Source organism: Anomaloglossus baeobatrachus, chromosome 5 (assembly GCF_048569485.1).
Source record: "Anomaloglossus baeobatrachus isolate aAnoBae1 chromosome 5, aAnoBae1.hap1, whole genome shotgun sequence".
Classification (NCBI taxonomy): domain Eukaryota; kingdom Metazoa; phylum Chordata; class Amphibia; order Anura; family Aromobatidae; genus Anomaloglossus; species Anomaloglossus baeobatrachus.
In genome coordinates this window covers 32,972,968-32,987,123 of record NC_134357.1, presented here as the reverse complement: position 1 = coordinate 32,987,123, position 14,156 = coordinate 32,972,968, and the positions used below count along the sequence as shown (strand labels likewise).

At 43.1% G+C, this 14,156-nt stretch overlaps 1 protein-coding gene across 2 annotated transcripts in view; it reads left to right on the top strand.

Annotated features, from left to right (window-relative positions):
* The window catches only part of LOC142310742 (neurotensin receptor type 1-like), a 53,044-nt gene extending 42,831 nt beyond the window's left edge, over window positions 1–10,213 (top strand). Inside the window, exons 1-3 of one of the 2 annotated variants that reach the window (XM_075348378.1) lie at window positions 1,852–1,949; window positions 4,523–5,461; window positions 7,742–10,213. In XM_075348378.1, coding sequence (XP_075204493.1) covers window positions 4,558–5,461; window positions 7,742–8,202 — 1,365 coding nt within the window. In that variant the 5' untranslated portion in view covers window positions 1,852–1,949; window positions 4,523–4,557 and the 3' untranslated portion in view covers window positions 8,203–10,213. Of the gene's footprint in view, window positions 1–1,851; window positions 1,950–4,522; window positions 5,462–7,741 lie in introns of those variants that run through there. The other variant, XM_075348377.1, reaches the window with a different exon arrangement.
* Window positions 10,214–14,156: the final 3,943 nt, after the last annotated feature.

Genomic DNA, 14,156 nt, shown 5'->3' with positions numbered 1-14,156 from the left:
ACTAAAATAGATTTAATCTGTAGCACGGGAGAGTTATTAAACTTGGAACTAAAGAACTCGAAATCGGCCAACCTCCTGCAAAAAACAAACAACATTCAAGGTATTTATTCAGTCTATAAATGTCACACTGCTGCACAGTTTTCCAATTTTCTTTCGGAAATACAACCTATTTGCACCATTTGTCAAAAAATAAAAAAACTTTCCTATATAGGTTTGTTTATGTATTATTTATTTCTTTATGCATTCCTGTAAACACTTATAAGGGCCTGCAAGACAAAGGTTTTTGGGTCACAGATTCATTGTAGTGCTGGCGTCCCCAAAGGGATGCGCGCACCAACCCTTTCCACGCCGCAGGGATGCGCGCGCCAACCCTCTCCACGCTACACAGCTTCTCCACGGTGCTTCACGTGGGTGCCTCTTGCTTCCCCCTCGCGGCGCCTGTGCACGCAGCAAATGTCCTCCGGGAGTGCTCGTAGGGCGTGCACGCACACCGCTGCCCTTCTCGTAAAGAGCCAGCGCATCAGTCCCTGGAAGTGCCTCTGAGCCCATCGCTGAGAGGCACTGGGTACTTATGGCATTCTCCCACTAGGGGAGGTGCCTGATCAATTACTTGTTTAGTTAGTGTTCCGTGCCCTAGCCAGCCAGTTGTCAGGTCTTCCTGTCTGTCCTGTCTGTCCTGTCCCGCCTGTACCTGGTTCCAGTCCTGTCCTGTTGCCACCTGGTCCCAGCCCTTTCTGTCCTGCCTGTACCTGGTCCCAGCCCATCCTACCATGTTGGTACCTGGTTCCAGTTCTGTCCTGCCTGTACCTGGCTCCAGTTCTGTCCTGTTGGCACCTGGTTCCAAAGGCGAGGTTTTAAGGAAATTGGCGAAATCACATTTCAAAATTTATGCACAAAAAAGTGACAGAAATGCAATTAATAAGTGGTTTAAAGCAAGACAAAAATCTGAATGAGAAAATGAAAAATTGCAGAATGTCAATTATGATTATGATATATTGCTATAGTCAGTACATTATAATTCTGCCTCCAGTAATAAATGTCATTGCTCCTATTCCAATACTGCGCACATGTAGGATAATGTACAGATAATTCTGCCAAAGCGCCAATATAAAAATGCTAGAATTTTACTTTTTTTTTCTCATTTGAGTCCTTGAATGCAGGTACAATAATTGTGTCAAAATAGTAAATGATACATTATATAATAATTAATATATTATATATACAGTAAATTATAATCAAATATGAATAGCAATGATGATAATTATATATGAATAAAAATATTATTATTATTAATAATAATACTAATAATAATAATAATGTAAAAGTTGATTATGAGTGGTCAAGAAAATGTGCTATTTCGGACTGTTAAAGGAACTATACATCTTAGGCATTTTTGGCATATACTTAGAACAGACTTAATTAACTACTAATGTGGATCATTCTCCAAAATAGAGGTCCTGACTTCCATCTATCATTCTGAAATGGTAATTGACTAACAAACCCATGTAGGTCAGGAGAGCAGATTGTCAATCATTACATAATAGACAAATTGCCGGCACTACCTAATCTCATAGTCTGAACTGGTGCATACTGAACATGACATACAATATCTAAAATAGCAGCTGCACTTAAGTAAAGGGAAGGAAAAAAAACAAGAATGTACATGTACCTTCCAATATTCATCATCTACATTCTTGTTTTTCTCCTTCCCTTTACTTGAGTGCAACTGTTATTTTGGATATTGTATGTCATTTTCAGTATGCACCAGTTCAGACTATGAGATTATTTTCTTTGTCTGCGCACTCCTCCCAGTTATTTCAGGTGTTTTTAATGTTCCTTTTGCAGGTTCTATTCTAGCCCATATAAAAGGTCAGTTTGGAGAAGAGAGGCCTAGCAATTAGAGTGGGACCCAGATGAGAGTTACACCTTGACGTTGGAGCTGGGCACAAGTAAATTTGGCCACTTTTATTTGCTAAGTAACTCATTTTTCTCAAAACAATATTTTCATGTTTTCTTGGCAGTAATGTGTGTTCACATTCCAATGTCCACCATCTACATTCTTGTTTTTTTCTCCTTCCCTTTACTTGAGTGCAGCTACTATTTTGGAAATTGTATGTCAGTCATTACATGTCTCACACTGGTGATGCCCTCTTTCATTTATAATAATCTCTGGACGCAGATTCTTGGGGAGATCTATGTCCAGCCCATAGATCTTAACAGCTCATTTACATATCAAGAAAAATGTAGATTTCTTTGGAATAATACATCAAATAAATAATAATAATAATAATAATAATAATAATAATAAATTTGCAGATATCAAGGTATCAATTTAGTGTACTTTCTATGACCTACATGTCCAAAGAAGGTAAACCTACTAAACCGGACAATTATAGCATATTCACAAAAGGATAAATCCCATAATACTTATAAGATCAGCAAATCTGCCTTGTTGCGCTGAATTTGGTATTTCATTCTTGGAAAGCTAAGTGACATCTTCTGTGGTCATTACTCAGTTTTCTCAACTATATCGGTGTTACTATCGCTGGGGTTACGAGCGGGAGTGGACCCACCCAACCACACGGTAGACCCGGGCTTACTCTGATGTGGGAGGGACTTAACTAAGTGCCTACCGGATATTCACCAGCGCCTCTGATGGTGGGGATGGGCTTGGCTGCTGCCAGATACCAGGTGCAACTACCAGGGAAGAACCAAGGACTGTGGCAGCTGAGTGGAGCTGGGTGAGAGCAGGACAGGGGTATAGTCACAGATAGGGCAGGTACTGGCAGACAGACTGTGCAGACACAAGGACTCAAACAGCAGTGGAATGGGTACACAAGAACAGACACAGGACATAAGGCACAGGTCCTCAGGCACATGACATGAGGAAGGACACCGGTCATCGGATTACAGGTTCAGGACTTCGGAATTCAGGTTCAGGTGAATCAGACTTCAGCTTCAGAATTCAGGTACAAGACATCAGGAAGGAGACTGGACACCAGATACAGGTCATAAGGCACAGGTAATCGGGATACAGGTACAGGATATTAGGCACAGAACACCAGGAAGGAGTCACGACATGGACTATGGATGGTCCGGCGTGAAGCAAAGCACACTACAACAGGGGCTACAACAGGGATATCACCACGACAAATAAGGGGTACACCGGGGACACAAACAATGGAGGGCCCTAGGACTAGTGAGAGGGAAGATGGGCACCTCCTTCACTTACCTGCCGCTGTACCCTGCAATCCTAGCCAGTCCCTATACAGGTTCCTCACCTGTCGCCGAGCAGGAACCTGAATCCCTGAAAAGACCCTAGAATAGTCCCTGGCTAGTGAGTGGGCAGGTAAGGGATGCTTGCCCCACTTCTTCACAAGAACAACACAATGAGGAAGGAAGACATACAGGGGGGAAAACCACAACAGACTGCTGCAGTCAGCAACAAGACTGCAGCCACCACAGCAACTTTAACTTAAGGTTTCAGCAGCTCCTTCCACCTCCAGGACCAGCATCCAAATGGCAAAGAGAATAACCAGTACCCTCTGCTGGTAGCAGAGGGTATATAAAGGGACTGGGAGTGGTCCAAAACCGGAAACACCTGAGCTGGTAATTAGCCTGCCTGCTGGCAAGGAATAGTGACATTAACCATATGATTGCCAAAGAAAAGGAAACATGTTTAATATTGAGAGTCAAGAATGGAAATGACTCTCAAGTCCTGAATATGTCACTAGTCTCATAATACAGAGAGACAGATGTGACAGAAGGACATCGGTCATCAGGTTGTGGGTGCAGGACATCAGGCTCAGGCTGGAGGACAGAAAACCCCGCGTGACCATTCGGGCGAGCAGAGGACCAAGCAGCACATGCACATACGCAAGCCAGTGGGCAGCCAGTGAGGTAACTGCAGCGGTATTCCTGCTGAGGGAGCGGGAGAGGAACATACAGGGACAATGGCGCTAGGACGCACTGAGACACCGTCATGTTCAGAGATAGAGACATTGGCGCTACAGTCAGATTTTTCATGCCTAGCAGAATGGCTAAAGTGTAATACCCCATTGTCCATGCAGTTGCCACAGCAGAGTAGATGTCTGGCTGTCCATGGCTTCCGATGGCAAAATCAGTTGTTTATCACATTGCAACAGCCTGACCCATGTTGGTCGCCATCTGTAGTGAAACAACCCCTTAATAAATAAAACCACAACTAGCTTAGGTTACATTGATGATTTTTCTGCTTTAGTTTTGGTTTTCTGATTGGAGTCCCATACTTTTACATTGATAACCGCTTGCTTTTCTACAGTAATGTCTGATTATGAGTAATATATTGGAGCCTACGTCAATTTATCCAACTAATCAAGAATTTGCACTACAGAATAATAAAGTCTATCTGTGTAATCAGCCACCATTCTTCCATAATGTCGTTGTAGAGCTTTCCATGTAGCTGAAATGTGTAATCATACTTCATTCTGCCTAATTTTACTTCTCGTTTTAATGATCCCTTCTCAATTGTGTTACCATTTAGCCTTGAAAACTCCTAACTTGGCCCGAGTTTTGGAAATGAACCAGTCGAATGCAGCCGCTCACAATGAATGCCTCAACTACATCAACGTTGACAATGGATCTCTTTGGAATGAAAGTGATGGCTCCAACAACTCTCGGAGGACTCTGCATCACCTCTTCATTGGTGCCCAAAAGCAGGAGCCCAATTATGTAGCCATTCCGGCCACTATATTTTACAGTCTTCTCTTTCTTTTTGGTATTTTGGCCAATGGGCTGAGTATCCTTACTTTAATGAGGAACGGTAGGATGAGAGTGAGCGCTGTTCGTTTCTATCTCTTGAGTTTGGCCTTGGCCGATATCCTACTTCTGTTGACTATTCCAGTGACTTTGTACAGGTACTTTTGGCAGTATTACCCATGGGCTCTATCCGACACAGTGTGTAAACTATATTTCATGATCAGACAGGTCTACTGTGCCACCACCAGTTGGACCATCATTGCATTCACTTCTGAGAGATACTTTGCCATATGTCATCCCATGTGGTCTATCACTGGACTTCGAAAATCCCGGATGGCTTATTTATTGGCCTTCATCTGGATTTTGTCGTTCCTTAGCACTATACCTGTGGCCATTGTATATGGCGAGTCTGCAGCGTGCATCCTGGACTATACTGCTACTTCTCGGGATAAAGTTGTCCTTGACTCAACAGTGTGTGAAATGCTGGAGCCAAAGCCATATATCGTTTACAAAAGCATCATGCAGACCCGCAGCATCTTGTTCTTTATGGTGCCCTTGGTGGCCATCATTTTTTTTCATCTCCTAATCTTCCATCACTTCACTATAAACCACAAGCAGAGGGAAAAGATCGGGCTGACAAGAACACACTGGCAATTTTCATCGAAGCATATGAACCAGCCTCATAGCCGTCCACTCTCAGAAAGGAAGGCACGACAACTCATGGGTAGGTGAGATTTTTAAAGAAAAGGTAAAACTTCAAGGGTGTATGTGTTCTCGAAGCCATTTTTTAGGCCCATCCTCCTCATAGCTGAGCGTAGGGTTCTCCTCTACAAGGGAACTGCATTTTTAGCAAATGGGTTCAAGGGTCAAGGTCAAGGAAAAGGTGTGAAGGTGGAAAAAAAACATAATAGGGAGACTATTCAATAATAATTTCCAACGCCCTTTTTTGCACAACGCGGATTGCTACGCGTATATAAGGATCTCTCTGAACGCCTTAATTTCACATTTGCATAGCACAAATCACACAACACGGTAATACTTATTCAACACGTTTATAGCCTTCCTTTTTATCTTAAAGGCGTTATCCACCACTTGTACATTGATGGCCTATCCTTAGGTTAGCAATAAAAAGGAGACAGTTACCAGTTTTATGTGAGCCCAACAGCCAACGGCAAGGCTACCTCATTTTGTTGGGTCCTTGCCTACTGTAGTGCCTCTCTTTGGGTTAAAAAAAACAATTCCAATTTATGGGTGGACAGGAACCTGCAAATCAAGAATTAAAATTGCCTAAGGCTAAAGAGCAGGAGTGCTCAATCAGAAGGTATGACCCTGATATTTATGAAAAAGACTGATGGCACATCAGCTGTTGGGCTCACAAAAAATTGGCCATTTTTGGGCGTTAAGTATCTTCTGATCCTAGATCCCCCAAGACCACATCAAGCCATGACACCCATTTCCCTGTAATCCCTTTTAGGAGTTTCTGCTGCTTTGGAGGATTACACCTGACAACAAGCAGTTGACAGCAAGTTACACAGGGAGACATCTAGTGGAAGGATTTTTCGAGGGAAAGACAAAATGTAAGAAATTTGTTCACAAAATAAAGTGATTTTCAGATTATTTATAAATTTATATCAAGTTGTCTGAAAGTCCTGTGACCATTGAGAAAATTCTTCATTGCTAGCCCCCTGACAAACAGCATTCCTTGTTTAAGGACATTGTGAGATCGGAATTAACTATAACTTTCCAAGCAAAGAGATCTAAATATGTAGAACCTGAATATTCTGAATCCAATTTAACCTTTACTTGTTGAAAACCTGGTGATGTTTTTTAGCCAAACTAGATGTGGCTTAAAGGGGTTTTCCATAAGTATGTTTTTATGCCCACTTTGTTTTTTAACTATTTTAGGGGGAAAAGATTACAGAAAGGATATGCTGTTACCACAAAACAGCACCACTCTTGTCTATAGGCAATGTCTGGTATTTCAGCTCAGCCATAAGAAATACGGGACACAAGCCAAGGGCAAGAACTTTAAGGCTATGTGAGCACGGTGCGTTTTTCACGGCGTTTTTGCATGTTTTTTTGGGTGTGTTTTTGGTCTTAAAACTGTATGACTTTGCTACCCCAGCAAAGTCTATGAGTTTTAATTTTTGCTATCCGCACAGTGCTTTTTTTTTAGCTGTGTTTTTGAGTTGAAAAAAAAAATTAACATGTCAATTCTTTACTGCATTTTTCTGCGTTTTTTCACCCATGCATTGGAAAAAAGCAGAAAAACGCAGTGACCAAAAATGCAGCAAAACGCAGCCAAAAACGCACCAAAACGTGGTAAAAATGCATGCGTCAAAAAAACGCAGCATGTGCACATAGCCTAAAGGCCCTGTCACACACAGAGATAAATCTGCGGCAAATCTGTGGTTGCAGTGAAATTATGGACAATCAGTGCCATGTTTTGTGGCTGTGTACAAAAGGAACAATATGTCCATGATTTCACTGCAACCACAGATCTGCCAAAGATTTATCTCTGTGTGTGATGGGGCCTTAACGCTCGCGGCCAGTGTAGGGGCAGCGAACGGGATTTATTGATCCACTGGACCACAGGCGGAAACCGGGCCTACGCTTTGGTAGGAGGGGCTTATCTAAGCACCCACCATAAGGCGGACGCCAGGTACCACCCCCAGGACAGGTGACGGACTCAGGTATAGACAGGTACAGGTGGGATGACTGAGGCAGGCTGGTACAGACAGGAATGGTGGGTATGGCAAGGACGGGCAGGTATGGGAAAGCAGGTACAGGGCAACGGAAACAGGGCTAATGGGACCTGACAACTAGCTAGCTAGCAGACTGAGATACTGACTAACTAGGACCATTGCGCAGGCACCTCCCCTAATGGGAGGGTGCCTTAAATACATAGTGCGTCTCTGCCACAGGCTGGGATGCCGGCGCTAAAAGCACTATATTTTATATATGTGTGATACAGCTTTCTATAACAACATCTCTTTCTTTACAGGTGCAGTAGTGGTGGCGTTTTTCCTCTGCAATTTTCCCGACACCGCATCATCCCTCATGCAGATCTATATAGATAACTGGAACACCTATGTCCTGAAGGTCTACACCTTGCTGAAGACTTACCTCTCTCTGCCACTTTGGTATCTCAATAGCGCTCTGGACCCAATCCTGTTTTGCATTTCATCAACATCTTTCCGGAGCGCATGCAGGGAAACCCTAAAAGCACTTGTCCCCCGGCTGGAGAAATCTGCAGATGGACCTAATCAAGGCTACCAAGCATCTTCTGCCCGGTCTGGTGGATCTTCCTTAACGTCGGCACCCAGCACACGTTCAACGTGGACCCTAAATTCCAACGAAGGGGAACAGAAGGAATTTTTAGGACAGAGTCGGAGCAGTGACCCCAAACTTTTATTTTTCAGACACCTCGACGTGATGGAAACGGGGGACTTCTCGGTGCCTTAGGGTTTCTATTTTTTTGACACTGAGGCAAATATTGAAAGGGATTAGGTGCAATTTGCATGACTGTCACGTAATAAGAAATTGTGGAAATGGGCCTTTTTATAACGATTTTCCCACAATCTGGGTTTAATTGCATCGTGGAACAAAAGAAAAAAAAACACATTAAAGCTGTAAACTGGAGAAGAGAGATAATGGCCATATTTCTATCAGGATTATGTGAGACCGAATTACTGTCATTTCATTGAAATGGAATATAAGGCTGCTCTGGAAATGCATTTTAATTGTGGTTGAGACAAAAAAAATGTAATTAGCGCATAGTTAATTGCCTTTTCAGTTTACAAAAAAAAATCAATTTTTCATTCAATTTCAGGACATATTAGTGGTGATGGCCTAGTGACACTCTTGTTGCTTTTGCTGCCCATTGTGTGTTAGGAAATGTCATTTACAAGAGCTTCAGTTGAATGGGTCGCTCTGGCTTTACTATATTGATGTCTAGTGCTTAACATAAGCAATTTATAGCAGATTGGTGGGGTGCGATCAGCTATTTTGTGAAAGGAGTCAGGTAGAAGCCTTTGCCTGGTACCGCAGCTCAGCTTCTATTGAAGTGACTGGGTGCTGATCCGCAGTATCGCAGTACCAGAGATTGGCTACTACACAGTCATTGAAGCTGTCCTATTCCGGCTTCATGTGCTATTTATATGTAGAATGAAAATAAGCAAGTTTCCAATTGACTTGCTTTTTCTATCTGCTGTCATTTTCCTGTAATGAGAACTTTTATTTTTTATAGAGTACAGCTGGTTTCCATGGAGCTTGACCTCCAGACCATGGATGAAAGAGTGTAGTGGTTATATTCCAAAAGAGGAGTTAACTCTAAACACCCTAGTCAGCTCTTTTGAGTCTGTTAATTTTTATAGAGTGATTAGCTGCTCACCTTCTGAAGAGATGCAGTTATTAATCCCCAGCCTTCGAGCTTTCAAGGAAGGTCTCTCTGTTCTCGCTGTCTGGACCTGTGTGCTTGTTCGACTGCCTCTGGAACTGAAAACAGCTGACCTGTGGGAAGGTATACTGAAGATCAATTTAGTAAGCCTTGAAAGCTCCGTTTGCAGTGAAGTGGTCCTCCATGAGATTTGCGGTGGGTTGTGTTGGTCCTGCTCCTGCTAAATCTGGACAATCAGTTACTCTCTTTGATATTTTGTATGTTTTTCAATGAACAGTCATTGAAAAGCTAAAGTAAGATAAAAAAAATTACACTATATAGCTCTATGAGCAAAATATGACACTCTGAGAATCGATTAGCACTACGAAAGCACCTTCAGTGTATCATAACTGATCCAAGATCTCAAAAGGATTTAAAGGTGTATCCTCAAGTTTATAAATCGCTTTAATTAGACAGAGTGAAAATAAGCAAGTTTGCAATTGACTTGCTTTTTCTATCTGCTGTCATTCTCCTGCAATGAGAACTTTTATCTTTTATAGCATACACCTGGTTTCCATGGAGCTTGACCTCCAGATCATGAATAACAAAAGTACAGTGGTTATATTCCAAAAGAGGGGTTAATTCTTAACATCCTAGTAAGCCTTGAAAGCTCCTTTTGCAGTGAAGTGGTCCTTCTTGAGATTTGCGGTGGGTTGTGTTGGTCCTGCTCCTGCTAAAACTGGAGAATCAGTTACTCTCTTTGATATTTTCCATGTCTCTCAATGAGTAGTCATTGAAAAGCTAAAGTAAGATAAAAAAAAATCACTTATATAGCTCTTAAATGGAACCTGTCACCAGATTTGGGACCTATAAGCTGTGGCCACCACCAGAGGGCTCTTATATACAGCATTCATGCTGTATATAAGAGCCCAGGCCGCTGTGTAGAACGTAAAAATAACTTTATAATACTTACCTAAACGGTCGCTGCGGTGGAGATGGGTCATATAGGCGTCTCCGCTCTCCGGGGCCTCCTCTTTCGGTCATCTTTGTTGTCCTTCTTCTGAAGCCGAGGTGCAAGACGCATCCTACGTCATCCACACTAGCCGACATTGAAATCCTGCGCAGGCGCACTTTGATCTGCCCTGAGCAGGGCAGATCAAAATATTGTAGTGCGCCTGCGTCGGACCGGCAAAGTGTGTATGACGTAGGATGCGTCATGCACACAGGCTTCAGAAGGAGGATAAAGATGGCTGAAAGAGGAGGCGCCGGCACTGGAGAACAGAGACGCCAATATGACTCCACTCCACCGCAGCGACCGTTTAGGTAAGGAGGGAGGAAGGACAGGCAGGCAGACAGGGGAGAGGAAGGACAGGCAGGCAGTCAGGGGTATGAAGGACAGGCAGGCAGACAGGAGTGTGAATAACTAGCAAAACCCTCCCCCATCTGCCTGCCTATCCTTCCTCCCCCTGTCCTTCCTCCCTCCCTCCCCAACCAACCTGTAATAACAGAGACAGGGGAAAGAAGGACAGGCAGACGGAAGTGAGGAAGGACAGGGGGAGGAAAGAGAGGCCATGCAGACAGGGGTGAGAATCACTAGCAACACCTGACCCACCTATTAGATATTCTGTTGCACCTCTCATCATATAACAGTGCATTTCACAAGCTTTACTTGCCTATATTTCAGAAACTATACATCCGATCTCACAACTAAAGGTATGTATAGAATCAGCATGATAGCGCCAGTATAGCACTGGTTTTAGTTTATATATGAAAATCCTGGTGGTTGGGCCTCTTTAAATGACATCTTGAGAATACCCCTTTCAATCTAGACTCAGGAACTAAATCATTATCAAACCTGTCAATTTTTGGCATTTAATTGAAGTAAATTGGGTATTTTATACCCAATTCACTTACTTTTGAAAAGTTCTGCTCAGAATTATATTTGTGCTGCAGGAGAATAATGAGAAAGCACAGTATGCTCAGAAACGCCACATAGCAAACAGTTGGGGGTTATCCTTTAAAAGAGAAGCTGGAACATTCATGGCAGAAATCCGAGTGTTAATTTCACATTTGGGCATTAAATCTTTGTAATCATTTTGTTAGAAGCAAATTCTGAATGTGTGAACATATCCAATGGGGGGGGGGGGGGAACCGAGAGTAGAGACAGTATTAAAAAAATGAATGGGGGATATGCTCCTTTGCAATTTATCAAAAAAGTGAATAAAAGTGGCGCTGTTTCTGGAAGCCATGATTTTTGTAAACTCATGATGACCCTTTAATCCAAGAACCAATGGACTTCCCTCAATTAATTCCAAGGACGACAAATGTACATAGGATGATTTCTATAAAATGTTTGGATGTTTCCTACAAATGGCTATTGTGATATGTTCTGTCTGACCTTTATATTTATAATGTGGCTTTCATGACTGGCGAGGAGCCCGGTATTATGAATTCAGCTCTGTAATTCCATCGTTTCATAGCATGCGAATAATGGCGGCACGTATTGTTATGTGTGTGGAGTGGACATATCGGTATTTTCTGTGGATCAGAGCTATTCTAGTGAATGAAGGGGTCATTGTGGCTCTTGTGGGAAACAGACAGGACTTTTCTCTGTTACAATTTTTATTGATATTTTTAAACACTGACGATTGTATTTTTATATTTAATAAAAGAAAAAAAAATATGTATTTTGTCTGTTCATTTATTATTTCCTGCCACCAATATCTAATCAGTGGAGGTCTAAAGGCACCCAGGCACTGAACCCACATATAGTGTGAGAAACCCTACTGTCCCTTGATGATGTCAGGGGAGATAAGGAACCAGTATATCCAATTTTGGACTGTACATCGTTCCGTTCTCCAAGACATAAACTGCTGCCAAAAATGCCCAGGGGTGGCTCTCTCATGGAAAACCCAACACTCCTGTGTACGGGAGAGAAGGGAGAAAGCTGCTGCCTTTTGAACCCCATGGTGTCCAACCATTGTTACCCCTGACATACATTGGTTGCTCCAGCCAAAATTGGAGGGTTTGGTTGACTTCCATCTAATGTGTATGGCTGCCTTCAGCTGTGCCACCAATATCTAATCAGTGGAGGTCTAAAGGCACCCAGGCACTGAACCCACATATAGTGTTAGAAACCCTACTGCCCCTTGATGATGTCAGTTGAACTAAGGACCCGGCATATCCAATTTTGGACTGTACATCGTTCCATTCTCCAAGACATAAACTGCTGCCAAAAATGCCCGGTGGTGGCAATCTCATGGATAACCCAACACTCCTGTGTACGGGAGAGAAGGGAGTAAGCTGCTGCCTTTTGAACACCAAGGTGCCAAACCATTGTTACTCCTGACATTCAATGCTTGGTTTAGCCAAAATTGGAGGGTTTAGTTGACTTCTAACTAATGTGTATGGCTGCCATTCAGCTGTGCCATCAATATCTGATCACTGGAGGTCTAAAGGCACCCAGGCACTGAACCCACAGAGAGTGTGTACGGGGGGAATCCCAACTGTCCCTTGATGATGTCAGGGGAGCTAAGGACCCAACATATCCAATTTTGGACTGTACATCGTTCCATTCTCCAAGACATAAACTGCTGCCAAAAATGCCCGGTGGTGGCAATCTCATGGATAACCCAACACTCCTGTGTACGGGAGAGAAGGGAGTAAGCTGCTGCCTTTTGAACACCAAGGTGCCAAACCATTGTTACTCCTGACATTCAATGCTTGGTTCAGCCAAAATTGGAGGGTTTAGTTGACTTCTAACTAATGTGTATGGCTGCCATTCAGCTGTGCCACCAATATCTGATCACTGGAGGTCTAAAGGCACCCAGGCACTGAACCCACAGAGAGTGTGTACGGGGGGAATCCCAACTGTCCCTTGATGATGTCAGGGGAGCTAAGGACCCAACATATCCAATTTTGGACTGTACATTGTTCCATTCTCCAAGACATAAACTGCTGCCAAAAATGCCCGGGGGTGGCTCTCTCATGGAGAACCCAACACTCCTGTGTACGGGAGAGAAGGGAGTAAGCTGTTGCCTCTTGAACCCCATGGTGTCCAACCATTGTTACCCCTGACATACATTGGTTAGTTCAGCCAAAATTGGAGGGTTTGGTCGACTTCCATCCAATGTGTATGGCTGCCTTTCAGTTGTGCCACCAATATCTAATCAGAAGAGGTTTACAGGCACCCATGCAGTGAACAAACAGTGTGTACGAGGGAATCCCAACTATACTCTGATGATTTTGAAGGAGCTAAGGAACCAGCATGTCCAATTTTATATTACACATCTTTCAATTCTCCAAAATATAAGCTGCAGCCAGAAATCTCTGGTGGTGGCTCTCTCATGGAGAACACAATAATCCTGTGTACAGGAGAGAAGAGAGTAAGCTGCTGCCTTTTGAAACCCAAGATGTACAACCATTCTAACCACTGATATACATTGGTTGGTTCTGCCAAAATTGGAGAGTGTGGGTTACTTCTATCTAATGTTTATGGCCACCTGTCAGCTGTGCCACCAATATCTAAACAATGGGGGTCTAAAGGCACCCATGCACTGAAACCAAAGATAGTGTGTATGGGGGAATCCCAACTGTCCTTTGATGATGTCATGCGAGCTAAGGACCCGCCCTATCCAATTTTTGATTGCACATCTTTCCGTTCTCCAAGACATAAGCTAGTACCAGATATGCCCAGTAGAGAACACAAAGCTCCTGTGCAGGAGAATCAGGCGAGATAGCTGCTGGCTGAACCATCATTTGGCCAACAACTACCTAAAGTGTTTTAGAGAGGGTTTACATTAGACCACTGCCTTGTAACCAGCCATGCACATGATATGGATAGGTTTTTAGCAGATGCATGTAAACGATATCTTTATTCGGCAACTTCAGTTTAACAGAACAGGTAACCTGCGTGAGGAGTTGAATACAAAGAGCTACTTCTTTTGGGCAATTAATGGGGGTCCCAGTAGCTAGGTGGTAAGTTCGGTAAATCGGAATCCCACTTTACACTTGATTTACATAAATCTGGACAATGCCTAAA